The sequence below is a fragment of the Acipenser ruthenus genome, chromosome 18 (assembly GCF_902713425.1).
Source record: "Acipenser ruthenus chromosome 18, fAciRut3.2 maternal haplotype, whole genome shotgun sequence".
Taxonomy (NCBI): Eukaryota; Metazoa; Chordata; class Actinopteri; order Acipenseriformes; family Acipenseridae; genus Acipenser; species Acipenser ruthenus.
The window spans coordinates 7,659,526-7,679,820 of record NC_081206.1 but is presented as its reverse complement, the minus strand read 5'-3'; the positions used below and the strand labels follow the sequence as shown (position 1 = coordinate 7,679,820).

General features: G+C 37.4%; 1 protein-coding gene across 2 annotated transcripts in view; it reads right to left on the bottom strand.

Moving 5' to 3' along the window:
* The window catches only part of LOC131698602 (phosphatidylinositol 3,4,5-trisphosphate-dependent Rac exchanger 1 protein-like), a 111,051-nt gene that overhangs the window by 25,791 nt on the left and 64,965 nt on the right, over window positions 1-20,295 (bottom strand). For both annotated transcript variants that reach the window (XM_058991083.1, XM_058991084.1), the window contains 8 exons: window positions 19,277-19,380; window positions 18,553-18,602; window positions 16,223-16,298; window positions 14,548-14,620; window positions 12,712-12,854; window positions 6,539-6,631; window positions 4,680-4,828; window positions 3,507-3,592 (listed from right to left, as the gene is read on the bottom strand). In XM_058991083.1, coding sequence (XP_058847066.1) covers window positions 3,507-3,592; window positions 4,680-4,828; window positions 6,539-6,631; window positions 12,712-12,854; window positions 14,548-14,620; window positions 16,223-16,298; window positions 18,553-18,602; window positions 19,277-19,380 — 774 coding nt within the window. The remainder of the gene's footprint in view (window positions 1-3,506; window positions 3,593-4,679; window positions 4,829-6,538; window positions 6,632-12,711; window positions 12,855-14,547; window positions 14,621-16,222; window positions 16,299-18,552; window positions 18,603-19,276; window positions 19,381-20,295) is intronic.

Here is a 20,295-nt window from a genome sequence, read left to right as displayed (position 1 = left end):
GATCTCTTCATTAGTCTGTGCAGATAAAGAGCTCCCGTAACTCACGCTATCATTTTAAATGGAATCTTTTAAACTGAAAAAAAAACCCTTTGAAATGCAGCTGCAGTGTCATTAAGGGAATTCTGTTTAGTGCTTAAAGGTAATGATAGTATCAAAATAGTGTTTGTAATGCAGCCAGATTGTTCCTTAACAATACCCAGAATATGTTACAGTGACTGGCATTATTCATAACCTCTGCTTACATATCAAAGAGGTTACTGTAATCTATTAACTGGCAGCAGCCCACTTGCATTATGATATGAATAATACAAATGTAATAGACTCAAATGTGTGGTTAAAAGCTAGCCGTTAGATAACCAATGAGGAATAAAAGGGGTGGGTAATCAATACAATTGCTCCCGAACCCCTTCGGGCCACTGAAGAAAAAAAACTACTCCCACTGCTGTTTGCTCTTTCTTTATAAAAAAAGGCTGATGCTTCTTTAAGTTACCACCTGGATCCCAGAATACACAGCAATGGCTGTGAAACAGTATTTGATAAACACACATGTCGCTCACTGAATGAAAACTTACAGCAGAAGAATAGATAAAGCTTAGTTACTGTATCTGCATTATTATTATTATTATTATTATGTGAGATCCCAATGGGATCTTATCTATTGCCGTTCCTTTTTTATAGACAACAGGACCTTTCTATGCACACTTTCAGATATACTCGTATACTGTGTAATGCTGTATGCACGTGGCACAGTTAAGCGTTAGCCAAATCTTCAGTATCAAACATAAAAAAATGTTTTTCTTTTCTTAAGTGAATGACAAAACCCGGTAGTGATTTGGATGACTAAGTTTTGTTCACATAATTACAGAAAATATTGTCAGGGGAACACAGGATTACAATTTGCTCAAATGCTTTGCAATTAAAACAATGACATCCCCAGTCCTCAGTAAAAACAATAAAGGATGAAACATGTGTAAAGATGTTACAGAGTTCTTTCCAAGTAAGTTTAAACCGGTTCTATTTGTTTTTTACACATCCCAGACATGATGTGTAAGAAAACAACAATTTTGAAATGCTGCTGGGTCATGAATGGCGAACAAACCAAAGAATGTGTGAAGACACAAAAAAGGCTGTGCACTAGCTATGTGTTTCCCATATGCTAACACATCCCAGAGGATTAAGGAGAAAAGATCTTGTACTTTCAAACTGCAGCTGCTTAACATATTGGGAACATCTTCCAAATAAATCATGTAGTTTTAGCCATATATCTAACATGGTCTTTTAAACTTAAGAAATCTCTCTATCATAGATCATGAATAGCATGTGGCGTTCTGAACAGTAGCATATGGATACACTAACCTAAAGTACCTTATATATTTATTTTTTGCAATGCTCAATTGCAACAGATACTGACTGATTCAGAGTACATTACAATAATACTAGACCAAACAGAAATTCCACAAGCCAGCAACCAAAGTTCTTCCATAAAGCTTGAAAATGCTCAGCTGTAAGTCATGAATCATGGGTCTTTGTCCATGTGGCTTGCTGCTGGTGGATAAAGACTGCATGCTGAAATTGAATGTTATCGTGGTTCACACATCATAAAGCATGCAAACTCCAAACAAACCCCTTATTGAGGTCAATGTTGTCCACGTTGGGCCAGATTTACAAAATCTGTGCGCCTCTGCAACACTTTCTACTAAAAAGGCCAAGTCTGTTTTTTTTTTTTTGTTGTTTTTTTTTTAAAGCTAAGGTGACGCATCGATCCATCGATGTAACATGTTGTAACGATGTAACGTGTCGCCCACTATCGATAATCAAGCCTGTGCATCGTTTCTGTGTGCAGGTTTTAAACAAAAGGGGAATACCATTATTTATTTATTTATTGATTTATTTTCTTGTAATTGGCAATCATTTTTTTGCATTTTAGCACAGAGTTTCCCCTGCTCCTCTCAGTGAATCTCCATGCGATTGAGCTCACCTCACCTTCCCCTGTGAGTTTTTACTGAAGGGATTGCATCTGCACAGGAGTCTTCAGGGCTAGCAACGGAGCACGTAAACAGTTAGTGTTGTGCTGGAGTTAATAAATATCGACCGTGGTGGTACAATGCCTTCCAACGTTTGGCAGTTATCTTCTAAAAGTAGAAGGCAGCAAGAAAGTAAATTGCAGCCTATGTGACAAATGGCTTGGATACTCCGGTAACACAACTATTTAATGAGATGGCACCCTACAAAACTCCAAACAAAATCCAACAGTGATACAAATAAAGATGTACCAAATAGATCAGAATGGTGAACTGCTGTTGAGTGAGAACGTTTTGTAAATTAGTTCAGTTGTTCTCTGGATTGTTTGTTAAACCAACATTTTATGGATCGCTGTATCCGATTTTTTGGAAAACGATATCTCAATGGAAAAAAACATCTCTCACTGTTAGAAAGGTGAATAGTCCTTAGTCCCAGTTCAATATTGTTTAGGAATTAATGATTCATGATGATCAAGCAGGGAGGGGTTTCCATCAGAAACATAAATTATTTATCACATATTGCTATTGCATCATCCTGACTTCACAGATGTAATACCTGTGCTCTGAAAGCAACAACCAGGCTTATTATTCTCACACATGTCCACACGTGCACAGAGAGTGGAGCTCCTGCAAACCTGCTTCAGATCGGCTGCAGACACACCTAATCTGGCACTAACTCAAAGGAGTGAAAACCACATCAGCTGTCTTTTCACTAACAGGCATACAGACTCATAAAGACTGTTTGACAAAGAGCTGTCATGGTCTTCTCATGCAACTGTATCATTCCGCAGGTTCCTTTCTTTGTCTTGCACTTTTGAGGTTTTCTACTGTGTGGATAACAGACTCAATGGGGTCTAAATGTAATTAACTAAAACCACAGTATAGCTATGGTAAAAGCCATGATTATCTACTACAGCATCTGGCAGCTCTGCTAAGTATGCACTTTATTTTCCCTAAAGTCAATTACAAGTGCAAATGGCCCTCTCCAAGTAAAGCAATATCTAGAGGCTTCTCTGTATTCTATTCATGTTCTTCTACCATGAATGTTTAACTCACATATTGTGAGCTATCATTAAGTAAAGGATAGGGTGGCATTCGATTCTCAGAAACGTTTCTGTTTCCAAAAACAGAACATTGTACTGTACTATATATGGTGACATATTAAATTAACGGGAAATAAAAATATGACCCTGGTAACTATACACATGCAAATATAAAAATATACTGTGGGTGGAATCTATTTTAGGCAGGATATGAAGGCTGACACCTCTGCTTTCCCCTAAATGACATTGTGGCAGCTCCAGCAGCACAGTGCACCTTAACCCAAGTTACAGCAAAATATGTCCAAACCAACATGCACAGGCATTTCACATGCAGAACTTACAGTATTGGGGTAATATGAGTTGTCCACCTATGGTTAAAAGATAACCATATATGTCACAACATGTAATATAATGCAATGAGGTGTAATGCAATGTGCCGTACCTCTTCTTACAGCATGCACATGCGGAGGAGCTGCTCCACCAATCTTGAAGGACAGGGCTCCCGGGCAGTCTGGGATTTTGACAATCCTTAAAAAAAATAAAAATAATAAATGTCACAATTTATCTAAGCACAAAACATTTGTGCATTGAAATGCAATGGAGCACGAGCACACAGGGCTAATTGTATGCAATGTTTGTGAAGGTGTGAATTTCTGATTAGTACAACAGTACTATTATTAGGATAAATGTAAAGCAGCAGTCTGAAGCTTGGACTTTGGATATACCCTCCCTTCATCCTTTCTGTGCAGGGGGGTCAGTGTCACCGATTGCATTTTAACGTCAGAAAAATACCCTGAACAGAACTTTCTTCTCAGAAAAAAATGCCTTTACAAACATTTGCATGAAGCGAGAACATTCTTTTCTCGGGCAAGCCACAAGCCTCAAGCCTCAGCTGGGTTACAACCTGCCACGCTAATGAAAATCTTCTTGGAAATGGCCTAGCACACACAACTTCCTGCTAGACAAAAACAGTTAAAGAAATTGAACACACAACTACTTCTCTACACATTACTGGCAGAGTGAATTCCTATTAACTATATCACTTATTTGGCCCAGAATTGTGCTGAAGACTTTACTATCTGACAAGCACAGTGTACCGAAAGTTGACCAGATGCAGTGGATCTCATTTTGCATTTTTTCAAATGTGCCTCTGTGACATGAACCATCAGAGCACTGTAAACATCTCCAGGTGTGCTTTGTTTAAGCTCCAGTCTAGACTCTGATACTTCAGAGGGTCTTTCATGCATAATATCTCATGTCAGTACAGTACGGTTTAGATGTCTAAACCAAGGTTTTGGTTTTGTAGGCCTACAGATTACCTTTAAAAGGTTGCAGTAGAATAGCTAAGTACAGGTTTTGATAATTTATTAATTCACATATTCAAATGAATTAAAACTAGGCTATGGTGACAGTAAATTGCACTAATTCATAGCCTTCAATATTTCAGTCAATTAGCTAAATATCGAGCGAGTACTTGACTGTATGCCATGCTTACAGTACTGACTGGTGTTGCCAGGGGCGATGAGAAAATCGTTTGGTTTTGTACCTTATACGAACAAGCAGTGGTAGCAAACACAATGTATGGACAAGCCTCCTCAAGTCTTTTGTGACTTACTCTTTTGCCTTCGTGGCAACCAGCAACCTCAGTGACCTTCGTATGCAGAACGATTGGTTGATCATGGTCTCTACTTCCTGAAAGGGGCGCAGGAACACCAAGTCTTCATTAATGGTGTAAATCTTCCTGCCAACTTGAAGGCCTGCCATCTGTAATAAAGGAAAAAATTACAATTATATATGACTCAAGTTACCGCCACTTTAGATAACATAAGACACTTCAGAGTCTGAACAATATTCAAAAGAGCCAGTACAACTAAACAAAGGACACCATTTTTAATGGGCTGCTGTGGAACACTTCTGTTGTAATCTGCCTGCATTTGTTATCTACACTTAAGACAAAGCTACTTGTCAAGGTTGCCTGGTTGCATATGAATTAGTGCGATTTGCCACTATTTCATTCTCAATTTACCCCATCTATCTCAACAGATTTCACTATCGGTCTCTTTATCAGCTTTGGTCGTAATTGAATTAAGCAGAGACAGGAGTTGCTTTGTCTTAATAATTTAATATTTAGTCACCAATTTAGACTCTGCCACTTCATGTATTCAATACAATCGCTGTATCATTAAGATATATATATATATATATATATATATATGTATATATATATATATATATATAATTTATGCTTTATGTATGCTTTCTTATCGAAACTCCTTTCACGCTTATCTGTTTCTTCTGTGCATCACTTTGATTGCCTAGTGAATGGCTTTCAGAACACAAGTCTTGGCTTTTTAAGCAAAACATTTAGCATTCTGTTCCGCTCTTCCTCAGGCTTCACATCTTTTCAATCAGTACCTCATTTAAAGAGAGCAAGGCTGTCTTCTTCAGACAGTGCGTATTCTGTTAAAGGGTGCTGCGCTCATGGAGGAGACACCTGCACGGTGAGCAGCTCTCATTGCATCCAACACCAAATGACAATTTGAATTGGCATGTCTAATTACCCTTTAACACATCTGAAAAAGAACTGGGGAAGTGATAAATATAACATTGTGGATTACAGCTTGACAATAAAAGCTAACAAAGCAGCACTTTTTATTTATTATTATTATTATTATTATTATTATTATTATTATTATTATTATTATTATTATTATTAATTTCTTAGCAGACACCCTTATCCAGTCTTATCGCCCTTATCTGGGTTGTTGAGACTTGTCTGCTTATCAAACTATTTTTTGGTCAGTTGCTTGTTTGTTTCTAATTGTGCCCTTCACAGCCCACTGGCTGATCCTACTTTATTTCCAGTATTCCTTTAAACCCCCATAGGATTAACGTGCTGGTAAGTGCTGTAGGCCTCTGCATATATCGTCATACTAATCAGATAAATGGTCCCCTTTTACTCAAACTCCAAGGAAAGTGCTATCGGGTTTTTAGACTTTTTTTTCTTTAAAGAATAGCAGTATTCTCTTTCACTTTAAGAGAACTATCGAGTCGTGAAAAAGCACTTCTTGGACCCTTATGAGTAATGCAGCAGCACTGAAACATTTTTCTAATGGAAGTCAATAATTAATAATTAGGTTTCCATGCATTGTAAATGTAACAGTGGTCTGAGTGCAGCTAGACTGTTAGAGTGTGCTTAAACTGCAGCAGAGGAAGTTACTGATACCCGGGAGGCATCAGAAAGTTTTCATCCGTACCACTGAATATTTCTAGTTATCTGTGTTTAGACACTTTTGAAGTATGGTAAAAAAAAATAACAACAAAAAAGCTTTGAGAAATCCCCAGGCATCTACACTGGGGATTATAAAATGTGTCTGTTGAGAACAAAAATGGGTTTATGTTGAGAAAAAAATGTCTCTGATTGAAAAAGATATAGATATAGGTATTAAAAGCTGTGAAGTTTGTAACCCTCACCTCCGCATGGGATCCTCTGTGCACGGCCTTCACCACGATTGCTTTGTTTTTCTCTTCGATCTCAAAGCCATAATCCTCCTCCTGGGGGTGGATCTGTAAAAAAAAAAACAGAATTTTAACCAGTTAACAAAGAAGCTAGTTTACTCATTCCAAATGCTCTCAAATATATCAGCCATTTCAATATATTCTGTTCTGGGTTTTTTGCATGAAATGGTCCCTTTCAATTGCACATTCATAGATACTGGGTATGTGTCATAAATGCAGGTGGTTCTGTGGATTTGAGACAATGGTTGGCCCTCAAGGGGTTAACTATTGAACCCTGAACTCAAACTACTTGGTCAAGCCACATTGCTTGTCAATATAAACCTTAAAAGTAAGAAGAGACAACTTGATTACTTAAAACAGTTTCCCCAGGTTAGCTATGTACTGATGATAATCAGTTAAGAACATAAGAAAGTTTACAAACGAGAGGAGGCCATTCAGCCCATCTTGCTCGTTTGGTTGTTAGTAGCTTATTGATCCCAGAATCTCATCAAGCAGCTTCTTGAAGGATCCCAGTGTGTCAGCTTCAACAACATTACTGGGGAGTTGGTTCCAGACCCTCACAATTCTCTGTCTAAAAAAGTGCCTCCTATCTTCTGTTCTGAATGCCCCTTTATCTAATCTCCATTTGTGACCCCTGGTCCTTGTTTCTTTTTTCAGGTCAAAAAAGTCCCCTGGGTCGACATTGTCTATACCTTTTTAGGATTTTGAATGTTTGAATCAGATCGCTGCGTAGTCTTCTTTGTTCAAGACTGAATAGATTCAATTCTTTTAGCCTGTCTGCATACGACATGCCTTTTAAACCCGGGATAATTCTGGTTGCTCTTCTTTGCACTCTTTCTAGAGCAGCAATATCCTTTTTGTAACGAGGTGACCAGAACTGAACACAATATTCTAGGTGAGGTCTTACTAATGCATTGTAAAGTTTTAACATTACTTCCCTTGATTTAAATTCAACACTTCTCACAATATATCCGAGCATCTTGTTAGCCTTTTTTTATAGCTTCCCCACATTGTCTAGATGAAGACATTTCTGAGTCAACATAAACTCCTAGGTCTTTTTCATAGTTCCCTTCTTCAATTTCAGTATCTCCCATATGATATTTATAATGCACATTTTTATTGCCTGCCTGCAATACTTTAGACTTTTCTCTATTAAATGTCATTTCCCATGTGTCTCCAGGCATTGCCTGAATGTTCTGCTGTTATTCACATTTGTATAACAGTCACTTAAGTGCCATGTAAAGGGGGGTGGACAAATAGGACATGACTGGTTTGAATTCAAGATTAGATGTGCGGTACAGGAAGACCTGAGCTCCTCACCCCCGCACAACACTAGACAGATTGATTGACTGGGCATGTACCAATCTACAAAAGGATTCATTCAAAAGAGGTGTGCACTGTATGTCAACACTGCCTGATTTATATATAGCGTAAAAGAAAATGCATTCTGACAGTGTTCAATCTCGGTCTGTAGATAAGAGAACCAGTGCAGTGTCTTTCTAATAATAGTGCAGTTTGAGCTGGCTCCATCATTGGAACCTCAGACAATTACTGGGTCTCACAACAACGTCATTTTCAAATCTGACTTTGACAGAGTCAAAAAGTCACTGTCTCATTAAAGATGCCAGTGTCGATGTAAAGCTATCCAGATGCTAGAGTCCTGCTGTGCACAGATAAGATGGGCTATCAAAACCGTCTAAATATAAATCAGACTACAAATTCCGACAAGGAGTCAGACGAGGAGCCATGCATCTAAACAGGATTCTAATCCAGAAGAGACTGCAGTGCTTTTTCAAAGCAGACGAGTATGACCAGTAGCAGTTTAGAAAATGAACAGTCAGATGTTTTTTTCCTTTCTAAATGAAACACTAGGCTCTCTTCTAAACTTAGCACCACTATAAATACATCTAGCTAATGCATACCCAGAGTTCATACACAATTCTGGTTTTGTTTCCTCACTCTCATTCTTACAACACCTGCAATACAAATGTCAAGCATTGAGTTTGTCTTTATGCAGAGAAGTGGGCTGATAAGCTATTCAAAATGGGTTGTGAATAGCACTTCCGCAAATAAATTTGACTACTGCTGGGAAAATGCACAGCACTTTACAGTGACGTCTGTATAAATGTTGCTTAAACACAAAGCAATAAAATACAAGGCAAAATTGTACAATTTTCCTGTATATTTTTAACACTGGAATAAATCGGCCAGTACTGAAGTCAATACTAAACTAGGTTTGGCATCAGATTTGTAGTTAATAAGACTTTACTAGTTTACTAATGTACAGGATTATTTTGTCTTATTTTGTTATGTTTTAGCCCAGAATTATATCTCCAGTGTTAATGCAGAAATGTCTTCCACAACTAAACAACTTCAGTCTTCAGTGTGTTGTTTAGCATTACAAGATGTGAAAAATATTCAAAATCATATTGCTTAAAGATAGCACCGACATTCAAAAATAACCTGAAAATGAGCAAACACGCACACGTGGGCCTACATAGGATTTGATACAGATGAAAAAAATGATTAGATCAATAACAAAAAGGGCTGCAAACATCACAAAGTCAAATATCAGTGGACGCTATTCGGTCTTTAATGTAACAAAAAGATACTTTAGTGTTACTGTATATTCTGCATTGTTCAAAACATCCTTCACACTACCTAAATGATGCAGGACTTAAAATGCCTTCAAACCATTTTCTTGCCATTCACTTCATTCCCAATGACTGTTTGATTTTTTATTTATTTAATTTTTTTTTTTAATGTAGTGTAGTCAGATTTGAAAATGACGTTGTTGCGAGACCAGTAATTCTGGTATTGGCATCTCTTTCAAATTGTGAAGTGAAACGCTATTGAAAGCCAGAAATGACATTTCTTTTCATTGTTACATTTCAAGTGTCCTTGTTAAAAAAAACAAAAAAAACGGCTACAGGGCAATATAGAGAGTGACCTAATCTCATCACGCGTCAAACCGCCGACATGTCAGATCCACAGAATTAATGAAATACCTCAAAGTCTGCAATGGCAGACAGTACTCATAAATACACCCTTACAATGGAGATAATTTAGTCCTGGGCACAGGTTTTTCTTTATCCTAGCAGTCATTAATCTTGTTACATCCTTTGCTTTTTATGTTGGTAGTCTGGACAAGGGTTCAGCTCATTCTGTGAGACACACTTTGCAGATGCAGGCTGCTTTAATTAAAAGATAAGACGACAAGTCTCTCTCAGCATGTTAATATGACAAGCGGCAGGGAGCTGCGCTTGGCTGAGACAACGGGATGGTAAATCATTCAAAGGCAAGGCTGTATTCCCCAGTTTTAGTGAATAGATATCAGACACTGTGGGGACTACACTGGGAGATGTCTGAAACTCCATGGGTTTCCTCATAGCTACACAGGGAGTCACTTTATACAGCACTTCAATAGCAGAGAAGCACTCGGGAAGTTAGAAGAGCTGGCAGTGAGGAAAAGGAATACAAATGAACCCCAGTCCTTTTTTTTTTAGCTGGAATAGGGGCCTTGGTGGGAAAGAGGGTTACTATGGCACCATGGGAGAAGATATGCATTTCCGTTAGCAACCATTTTTGTGAATTACAACCCCATGTCTTTTTATATTAAAAAATCAAATTATATTGAGATTTGTTTAAAATTGTTGTTTGTCATACTGTAATATTTCCTTATAAATAAGGTGGTTCACAGAAAAAGGCATTTTTATTTATTTGTTGGAACATGCATGCAACATTATATCACAGTTTGCAGCTGCTACAGGCCCTTCAGGGGGTATTACTTGAATTACTTTGAAGCTGCCATTATTAACTACTTAAAAATTCCTCAGCCAGCTAACTCACAACATTTATTTACACAGATAAAGCAAGATAAAACAAAGCGATAAGGACTGGCTGTCACCCTTCATTGGAAGTCAGTTATTGCTATCCTTTGGGGCTGACATCTCCTGGTTTCTTCCATCTCCAATAACACATACCCAACATGTTGAATCAAAACCAATACGTAGATGTTAGAAACTATATCTAAACATCATAGTTTATATTTGTATTTAACTGTGAAAGCGTACCAGCTACCAGAACTTTTCAAAACTGTTGCCAGAGGAAAAAGAAAAGATGAATAATTACTGTATTGGACATGCTACACTTCAAACAGAATTGTCTCTGTGGCCTTTAGGAAAAAATAAAACTAATTAAAGCATTACTCTCAAGTCATTTGCTAATTACATCATATACCAAACATATACCAAATAGAGATGTTTTACAAGCATAATTGAATAGCAATTGCCATCTTGAATATTGTAATTGTTAATTTAAGTAAAACATAACGTCAACATGTTCCAGAAGACTGTTTTACATTATGCCAAACTTTAAAACAGCATTGCTCAATGTTAAATGTGGTCAGAAATATAAAACGGTATTGAAAGGAATATTATGATTAAATATTTGTTTAATGTGTTTGGATGGCACTGGAAGTTAATGGTTTGTTTCTTTAGTGACAGGTAAGAGAAGGACATAAAAACAGACTTAAATGTGACAGGAAGCAAAGTATTGCAACAACAATCTGTTTAATATTGTAGTCACTGCACATATTATCATGTACTAAAATATACAAATACTGCAGTTATTCCATGAATGAGGATAGCCAAAGGATAGCCAGTGGGTTGTCTATAGGCATCCTTATGAGTGAGGATGAGTTTCCTGAGTTCGATAAAACACACACAAATACTCTGTTGTAGTGTTAAAGAAAGTTAAAGCTAGAACTCTCAACACATGTTGTATAATTTATCGTAGTACAGGCACATGTAACCTACTGTGCAAGACAAAAGGCTAAAGTTAACACTTTTCATTTAAAACTATAATGGATCAAAAGGGCATCATCTGGCTCTTTGATTCTCATCTTCGCCAGATAGGGGCTCAGCTGACCTTACACATTCTCAACACTGCAGTGCTGTACAGTACAGGGAGGATTCGGTTCAATAGTGCGTTCCACACACACTCTGAACTTCAAAACTGTTTTAGAGTGCACTTTAAAAAACGGAGCAGCTCCTAAAGAAATGAGCTCATCGGGCTGGCAAACAATGGATCGTTTTTTGTCTTATCAGAGAATTAATTTTTTTTGTGAAACACTAAATGGAAGATATTCACTCAAAGACAAGTACCCACGCCTCACTGCAGATTTTAATTATGTTGTGTATACTGTACTGTACTGGACATCTTACTGACCAGCAAATGTTACTGTTGTATAATTTGGCAAAACAGAAGATTTGGGATACATATATACAGTATTTTTAAAAGTAAGAACGGAATCAATTAATTTAATACTTTTCTTTTATGGAAGCCTTACTTAAATGCTGTTCATTGAAATAATCTTTTTTTTTTTAATACTAAGCATAACAATGATGGGAATTATGTCTGAATTGAGCCGTCTGTTTAACTTGATTCATGACCATATCCTTTACATTTCGAAAGCTACATTGCAGCATTATTCTTGGCGCTGGTAAATGGGTGCCTGTGTCTACTCCAGAGCTACCATTGAAACACACAATGCAAGATAGCTTCAGTATTGCGATGAAGCTGGCAGTGTAGTATCTTAACTCAATCATGTGCTCGGCTTAGCCTTTTACACCGGAGTGTTGCACATTCCAATTGCACTGTTAAAGTTGTAGTGTCCTATATTCTTTTTTCATATTTATTATAAATATCAGTTCTCTGGGTGTTTCCTGTAAACTATCACCAGTATAACAAACTGTCAACACACTGGCTTCTTTTCCTGTGATGGAATAGAACAGAGAGCACAGACAAGCTTCACAGCAAGTTCACATTTCTGAAAACATTAGATGGTTAGGCCTGACCCAAATGGTACAGTGACCCTTACTGAGTCACTAACACCAATTAGCCATAGGCTCAGCTCATCAGGGATTTGATTGTACTAAAGTAGAACAGGAAAGCAGAAACACCTTGCAGTAGTGTACCATAAGAAGTAGGTCAACCACAAATAAAAATACCAGCCTCGTTACGAGTGATCTTTGTGTGCTGTAGTGAGCGTTTAAACTGTGACACTGCAGTGCATCTGAACAAATTTCAACTCTGTAATCCAAATGGAAAGCAGTGCGGTTTCTTACCAGCAAAGACTTGGCCAAGATGTTTTCAATAAGTTTGAAGTCGTTGCGCAGCTGTTTGTTTTTGGAACTGGTCCCTTCCATTTCTTCATCGGCATAAAAGCGGAATAATTGGGATTCGTCTTTGAATTCGCTTTTTTCCAGCACTGGAGAAGAAGAAGAAGGAGGAAATCACAACGGAACACATGAATACACATGGGAAGGTCACGGAGGGAGACATGCTGCATGAAAGAACTTGGTTTCTATTTTTGTATTGGGACAGGAAAGTAAACTACAAAACACAAATGATTTCCATCTGCAAATCAGCTAGGACCACTTGGGTATTTCATTCAACCACTTTTAAAAGGATGCTTTGTTATCTTCTGTTATTAAAACGTCAAATCAAAATAAAATAAAAAGGGCCATCAGTTCCATGGCATTCGTTCATACTTCAGGAAAAAGTATGAAAGCTGATGCAGTCAAACAGCCTAGCTCAAGCCTGTAGTTGTGATGAGCAATGCTATTGATGTGCATTCAAATGTAACAACTCATCAGTGTAGATCTAGCAGTATTGAACAGGCAACATGTAACAACTCAGAATGCATTCTGTAGGGTTAAAATCGCTGTCTGACAATCAAAAGGTTGTATCTAGCAGTAAGTGCACCACATCTATATTCTGTTACACATGACTTTAATGTTTGTTATAGAGCATATCATAAAACCAAAAATTGCACATACATGTGATTTGCATAACTAAGGCCAGGAACACAGCATCTCCTGTAAAATGCAATGCTTCTTTCCATGATGTACCCATGATATATACCGGTGTCAGATTGTGTATTCTAATGCTGTAAATCCATCAAGGGGATCTGATGGATACATAAGGCTTGAGTTTTAGGTATTCCTGCCAAATCCCTGAGATGGATGTAGCGCTTAAACTCGCTGTTGTTTGTTATTATTTTCACTATATACTGTTGCTGTCAAGTGTTTCTGAGGTAGCAAGTAACGTACTTACAGTAAAAGATATCAGTTCCTGACACAGCAAAGAGCATGATATTATTGTGCTTTCTGTGAAATATATCTTCAGTGCGCACACACACACACGTACATAGTACATGTATATGTGGTGTAAGTTAGTTATTTGACTGGATTACAACTCTAAAGCCTACTTTGGCAGTAAATGTATGGAAACAATTAAGAAAGGGTGTGACATCCTGAACCAGAATTGCTATTGAACAGAACCCTTCACAGTTGTTAACACGTTACTTGAAGCAACAAATTATCAGCCAAGGAACTGTGGGTCCAGCCTGAGACTGTGACAGAGCAGGAGGGGAGAGTTCCAGCTGGTTCAACATGCAGCTGTTAGTGTGGTGGGAGAAAGACCTTAACAAATGGATTGAGAGTCTGTATCATACTCTAGAAATCTGGATCGTTTTAGACAAGCTGGATCCCTGCCAAAGCATTGGGCTCCCTAACACCCTCCTCGAAAACAACTGTGTAAGGCAGCAGGTTGACAAGAGTTTTCAACGTATACAATGTTCCTGGTCTTTGATAAAGATATATTGTGATGTTGTATAGGCTTTTCATTACAGTTATAATTATGAACACACAGCACAAACTTTACATCATGGAGAGTTAAGCTGGGTTGGACTATCACTTTGACGTACAGTGCTTGTACAACGTCTTTCATCCAAACTTCTCCAAGGACAAGGGATACAATGGGATAAAGGGGCGTAAGCCCAACACAGTACTGTAGCTACTGGTGGAACATTTTTGTGATCATGCCAGTTCTATAGGCTCCATTGGGGATAGCATCAGCATTAGTATTTATTATTATTATCTTCATTATCATTATATTACCATGATGTATGAAGCCATTATTGCAGAGTCCAACCCCAAGTGTGACGGCATCTTCCCTGCTGGAGCAGTCTCCCTGACAAAAGGAAAGGGCATAGTTACAACTCGGCAAAACAATTCACATTCCACACCCAAAATTATATGTATGTTTAAAATAAAATACATAAATCAATACAAAAACGAGACCAGGCCGCCCCTATTCTATCAAAATCTAAAAATAGCTGCTTTCCCATCTATTTTGGCAACCAGTTAAAAGAATCAAGTAATGGGACTGGCTCTACCGTAATGACAGTGGGCTGAGCAGGAAGGGCCTTCCAGTAAAGTTAACCAACAAAAAGCATTGTCTTCTATTTTGGTGTGGTGGCCTAAAAAAACAGAACACACCTACAGTGCATACAATCTACTGTGAGACAATATGCAGCACACATGACTTACTAAGACTGATTCCTGGGGAAAAAAGAACCTTTTTATTCACTATGAAATACATTTGTTTCATTATTATTATTATTTGAATCTTGATTAGTCATATTACATCGGGTCTTCTCCTATGGCAGGCATCATACCTAAATTTAGCTTGATGTCACGTTTTGAGTTGTTTAGTAAATACTGCTTTCTCTGTATCCTAGAGCCAAGGGCTGAAGTGGTGGGAAGCCTTCATAAGTACTTAAGTTTACATGCAAACCACTATTCAAACTGGCAGGGGCAGATATTAATCGCTTCTTAAATGAACATTCTTCCCTGAAGAGAGGATGCACACAGGTAGAGGGGGTATCAGGACCGCTAGTGCCAAAAAACGGTAATTGTCCTGCTTAACTCAGCTTAGCAGAGACTCTCATCAAGCCCCATACATAACACCCACTGACAATGTTTTCACACTAGGCTTTACTATGGCAGCGAGAGCTAGATTTGCTACCGTTAGTCTTGACACCAGTAGAGAGCAAGTTAATTCCCTAATGATGTTATTATAATCAAAAATAATTCTGAAGTATTGCTTGTGAAAGCAATTACAGCAGTAAAAAAAAATAAAAATAAAAAATAAAACTGCAAACCAGTATCTGCATTGCACAAGCTTTTCCGCTGAAGGAAACATGGAGCAGTTGCGCATAAACCTGCTGAGAATTGAATGTACATTTATGGGAACAAAAGGTTATTGTATGTGAAAAACGGTACAAATCTCAAGAGAATCGATAACCTATCAAAATGACATCAGTCAATAACCAGCCTGATAGATGGTATCATTATGACAGCTCAAAAGAAAGGCTCCAACGCAATTAAATTAATGACGTCCAACCCAAGAAAGATTCTTCCTGCTCAATAAAGACCTTGGGGGACATCAAAGTCCACTGTCATACTCCACCCAACAAATACTTTCTGTTTATCAATGCGTCATAATGGCTATAATTATTAAGAAGCACAGCCATCACCATGAAATGAAAGATCAGTTAGCTCCTAAGCCATTGTTCAGGGAGGGGCTCCCTACACCACAGCAAAGGCTGGGCTCCTGATCGTTACAGCTTCAAGAAGAGACCCGTCCACTTCATAGACTGCAAACTTGCTTTGCTGCCAAGATTTAACAAGATCTAAAATATCTGCACGCATATGGAAAATGGCCAGTTGTCAAGCATAAAATAAACAGCTCAAGGTGTCTTGTAAAATTGGTATCTACTGGCTCCCTTACCCAAGCTATCAGCCAGTCAACCAGTTTGCTAGCTGGGATCACAGATTTAAATGTCTTCAAATGGTAGTCTCTGTCCCTGCAGAAAATAAACACAAAAACAGCACATTAAATGCATACCTTTGAAGGAAGTGAATTGCGTTTATATGCATGGCTAACTGCATCACAAAATGGGTGCTTTCAAACCAACATCTTCATCATAACGTAAGAGGTTGTTAGTTGTTTCAGTAGAGGAACATTATTTTTATTTTTTTTTTAGTTGCAAGTTCATATGTAACCTTATAAGTACAACAGGATACAGATGGTATACCGATGCTAAAAGTCATTCCAATAGTAGTTTTAAAAACATGTTCCTGATTTTATTACATAAATATTATTTATGATCACTTACTAGTTTTTTTTTACAATATTAAATTGATTATATATATACAAGATGCACAACTGCACTAAATTTACCTGTGATTTATTTTATTTTTACACAACAGATATTTTGCTGGTTAAACAAAGGCTAAAAGAGCAAGAGTTTCTAAAATAGATCTTTAAAAAGAATAAAACAGGATACCCACAAAAGAAGTAGCATTCTGACTGTTAACAGACGCCTTTGCTGTTTATGTGCCTTTGTAATTGAACTGCACTACAGAACCATTAGTGGAAATAACCACATTTCCTGAAATCATTGTGCTTTGTGTTTTATCTGATATTCTCTTAAGAATGACAGACAGATATAAATCAGGCCAAGTGTGGAGCACTGCTGAGTGCAAATACTACAAAAGTCCAATGACCGTGGGCATTTCTCGGTTTTGTTTCAAGTACAATGACCACTATTATCCCCGAAGCCAGGCATGAACGGTATGTCAGGCATGAAAATAAAATCAACAGCATTTTTAATTCTTGTAACACTGCTGTCTATAGACTACAATCGACTTGCTAAGTATTCCTGGAAGTCAAAGCTACCGCCTATTTTTAACAAGGAAAGACACATAATAGTCACTTTTCTAAATCAATCCGGATCTGGTTATTATAATAACTGGGTTATACTAATGGTTTATACCATGTTGATAGTATTATTTTACTGTATATTTTATGGTTTTCAATATCTCACTTTTTTTGATGTGCAAATCAGATATCGACTTGGGGAGCACAGTTTTTATACACATGAGAACACAATTTGATTTTACAAATTGGGGCTTTTACCCCAGGGCAAGTTATGTTACATTATTCCTTGGTAACAATTATAACAGCCATTGACTTCAGAATGCTAATATTGCAAAAACCAAAGCAATCTCTGAACTCCTCTCCGCACTTAACTGCATTCTCTCAGGGCAACTGCATTTCTCTTGAGGAAAATTGTGATTGATGATGTTCTGTCTGTGATGTGGAGGTTTAAGGTCAACTTTAGAAATAGACTCAGCATTACTTCTTGTGCCAATGAAATATCCAACAAAAGCATTTTTTTTTCAAATGAAACTAAAATGATAAATCAGACAGCACAATAAAAGCATGTGTTTTTGAGAATATATTCCACAACCTTTTAGAAATTGTAAACAAATCTCTGTGTGTTGGGCATTGTACTCAAGATGCACTCTTTATTCAGGCAGATATTTTCCATATAGCATACTGGGGTTATAGAAGAGGTGCTTATGGTGGCGAGTTTGCTAATAAAAACCAACAATGCCTTGCATTACTAGAAGGAATCTGGTTGTTCTGTGGACAAATAAATTGAGCCCTTAAATTGAGCTAGCTGAGCTCATGCTATAGGAAACAAAAATCCAATATGGATTGGAACAGCTTCTTACAAGCAAAACACCCGGTGGTTTATGTCAGAGAACCACAGAGGAAGGATACTGGTGCTTATGCCACCTCCCCTGATCCCTTCACTTCCCCTAGCAAGTATAGAGGGATGGGAATGAATGTTCCGAGCTGTAAGCAACTCCAAGTAACCTGGGCTGATTTGTTTGTCATATTGGGCCTTATTCACTTCAAACAGTTTTCAAAATGAAATCTTTGTGAAAAAAACTTCAACACTAGCAAATGGAACAGACAGCAAATAAACCTAGACACATTTTATTGAAACCAACCAACAAATGGATTAAATAATGCTGATTTTTTTCCCCTCCAAATGCAATTAAATGTTAACGCAGTAAATAATGAAGTCATGAATAATGAATGAATGAAATCCACAGAGGCCTCAATAGCTTTTTGGTGTCACTGGTATAACCTTGAATTGTGTTGTAAAATCTAAAAAGCTTTCATGACTTCTACATTCAGGCTGGGACTGATGTAAATGAACATACATGGCATCAGAATAGAAAGTACATTGAAGCGAAACTTACTTTATTACAGGGGTGAACAAGCTGTGAAGTCGACAGTAGAGTCTTACACCCTGAATTAAAAAAATAAAAATAAATAAATAAATAAATAATATAAACAAATTAAAATCCACCTCCCTAAACATATTGTTATGTGGAACAGCAAAAAGCGTAATAGAAAAAAATAACTTTAAAATGTCAGGGGCTTTCATGAGAAAAGCTTTTTATAGAACTGTTTCATTTTAAATTTTCCAGTTCAACAAACAATGTTGTAAATCCCCAAGACTGGCTTCATTAAAACAGTCTTAGAGGCTTACCTTATTGACAATGTATAATCCAGGTCTATTGGTAGTCTAATAGTTAAGTAAATAATTCATACTGAGGCATGCTCCTGGAGCCATATGTAAAGCTCATGAATTGCTGATATTCCCAAATGGACAACTATAGCAATTAGAGGTGAATGTCTTTTTAGCATATAGGAGGAAAGTTGACTTAATAATTGACTGTGTCTGTGCCTCGGACAGTAAAAGGGCCTGAATGGTTTCCTGCATTTCCAGACTGAACTTGACTGGTCCATAGTGTTAAGATAACGTTTAGTATTATGAAGGTATGAAGAGCAGTATACTTGGAGACGATTAGAGGGATTTCTGCTTCTGTTTATGAAAACCCAGAGTAACTCGCTGTATATAGTTGTAATGCTCTCACTCTCGATATCTATCTGTGATCTATCTACTGCATGCATCCTGACCTTTGACATGATGTCCTCCATCTCACTTCTTGTCTTGTAGGTTCCATCGTCATATCGAAAACGATATAGCACCTGCTCGTTCTTAAACTGATGCTTGTCAGACACTAAAGGACAAAAACATACAGATTTTACAGATATGCCAAATCTTGATTATGACAAGGACTATCATTATAATTGGTATTATTAGTTTGCTATAAACACTACATAGGTGGTTTAAGATCCTCCTACTCATTACTCAAGTCTATGGGTTTTAAATTCCTTTCGATTAGCTTTTTACAAAGTAATAGGCTCATTCTGAGAGCTCTTGATTGTTCTTTCTATATGCTAACCGTTTAACACAGCAGGGAAGGGAGGGTTAAATATTAAAACAATTTGTCCCACACTCAGACCTTTTTAAAAAAAGTCAATTTTCAGCTAAATCCTACATCAGATGCTTATAGGATTTAGTAGAATAGCAAACATCTTTAATATGGCTTATTTATAATTCCTAAGTAATCCCTAAAGCAGGTATAAAACTCACGATAGTCATCAATCTAGCGTTTCACAGCCATTTCATTCCAAAGAAGCTTTCTGATTGGGGTTTCCAGCAGAAAAGCCTGCTATAATGCTCCTGTTGCAATATGCAAAGTCCTAAAACCATCTAAATCCTGAACCGTGTCAAGAAAACACAGCCTTGAAATGCCAACAGGTCCAAGAATGTGCAGTGATATATACACATGATTATGTTTCCTCTGTTGCTTTGGTCAATCACTGTATAAAATCCTCCCTATGCCATTTACAAACTTGATAATGCTTTCAGCAGGAAGTCAAATTCATTAGAGGCCTAATCTTGAGTATGTGTTTGCTGGTTTGCTATTTCGGTAGCATGTAGCACTTGAGACATACTTTGCTGTTTGTCACGCTTTTATATTTTCATAATGGGCACAAGCTGAATTCACAGTCCTGGAGCCAGTCTACCACATTTACATGTATCTTGTTATGTGTGGAACAGTAGTGTACCTCTGTGTGATTCCGATCAC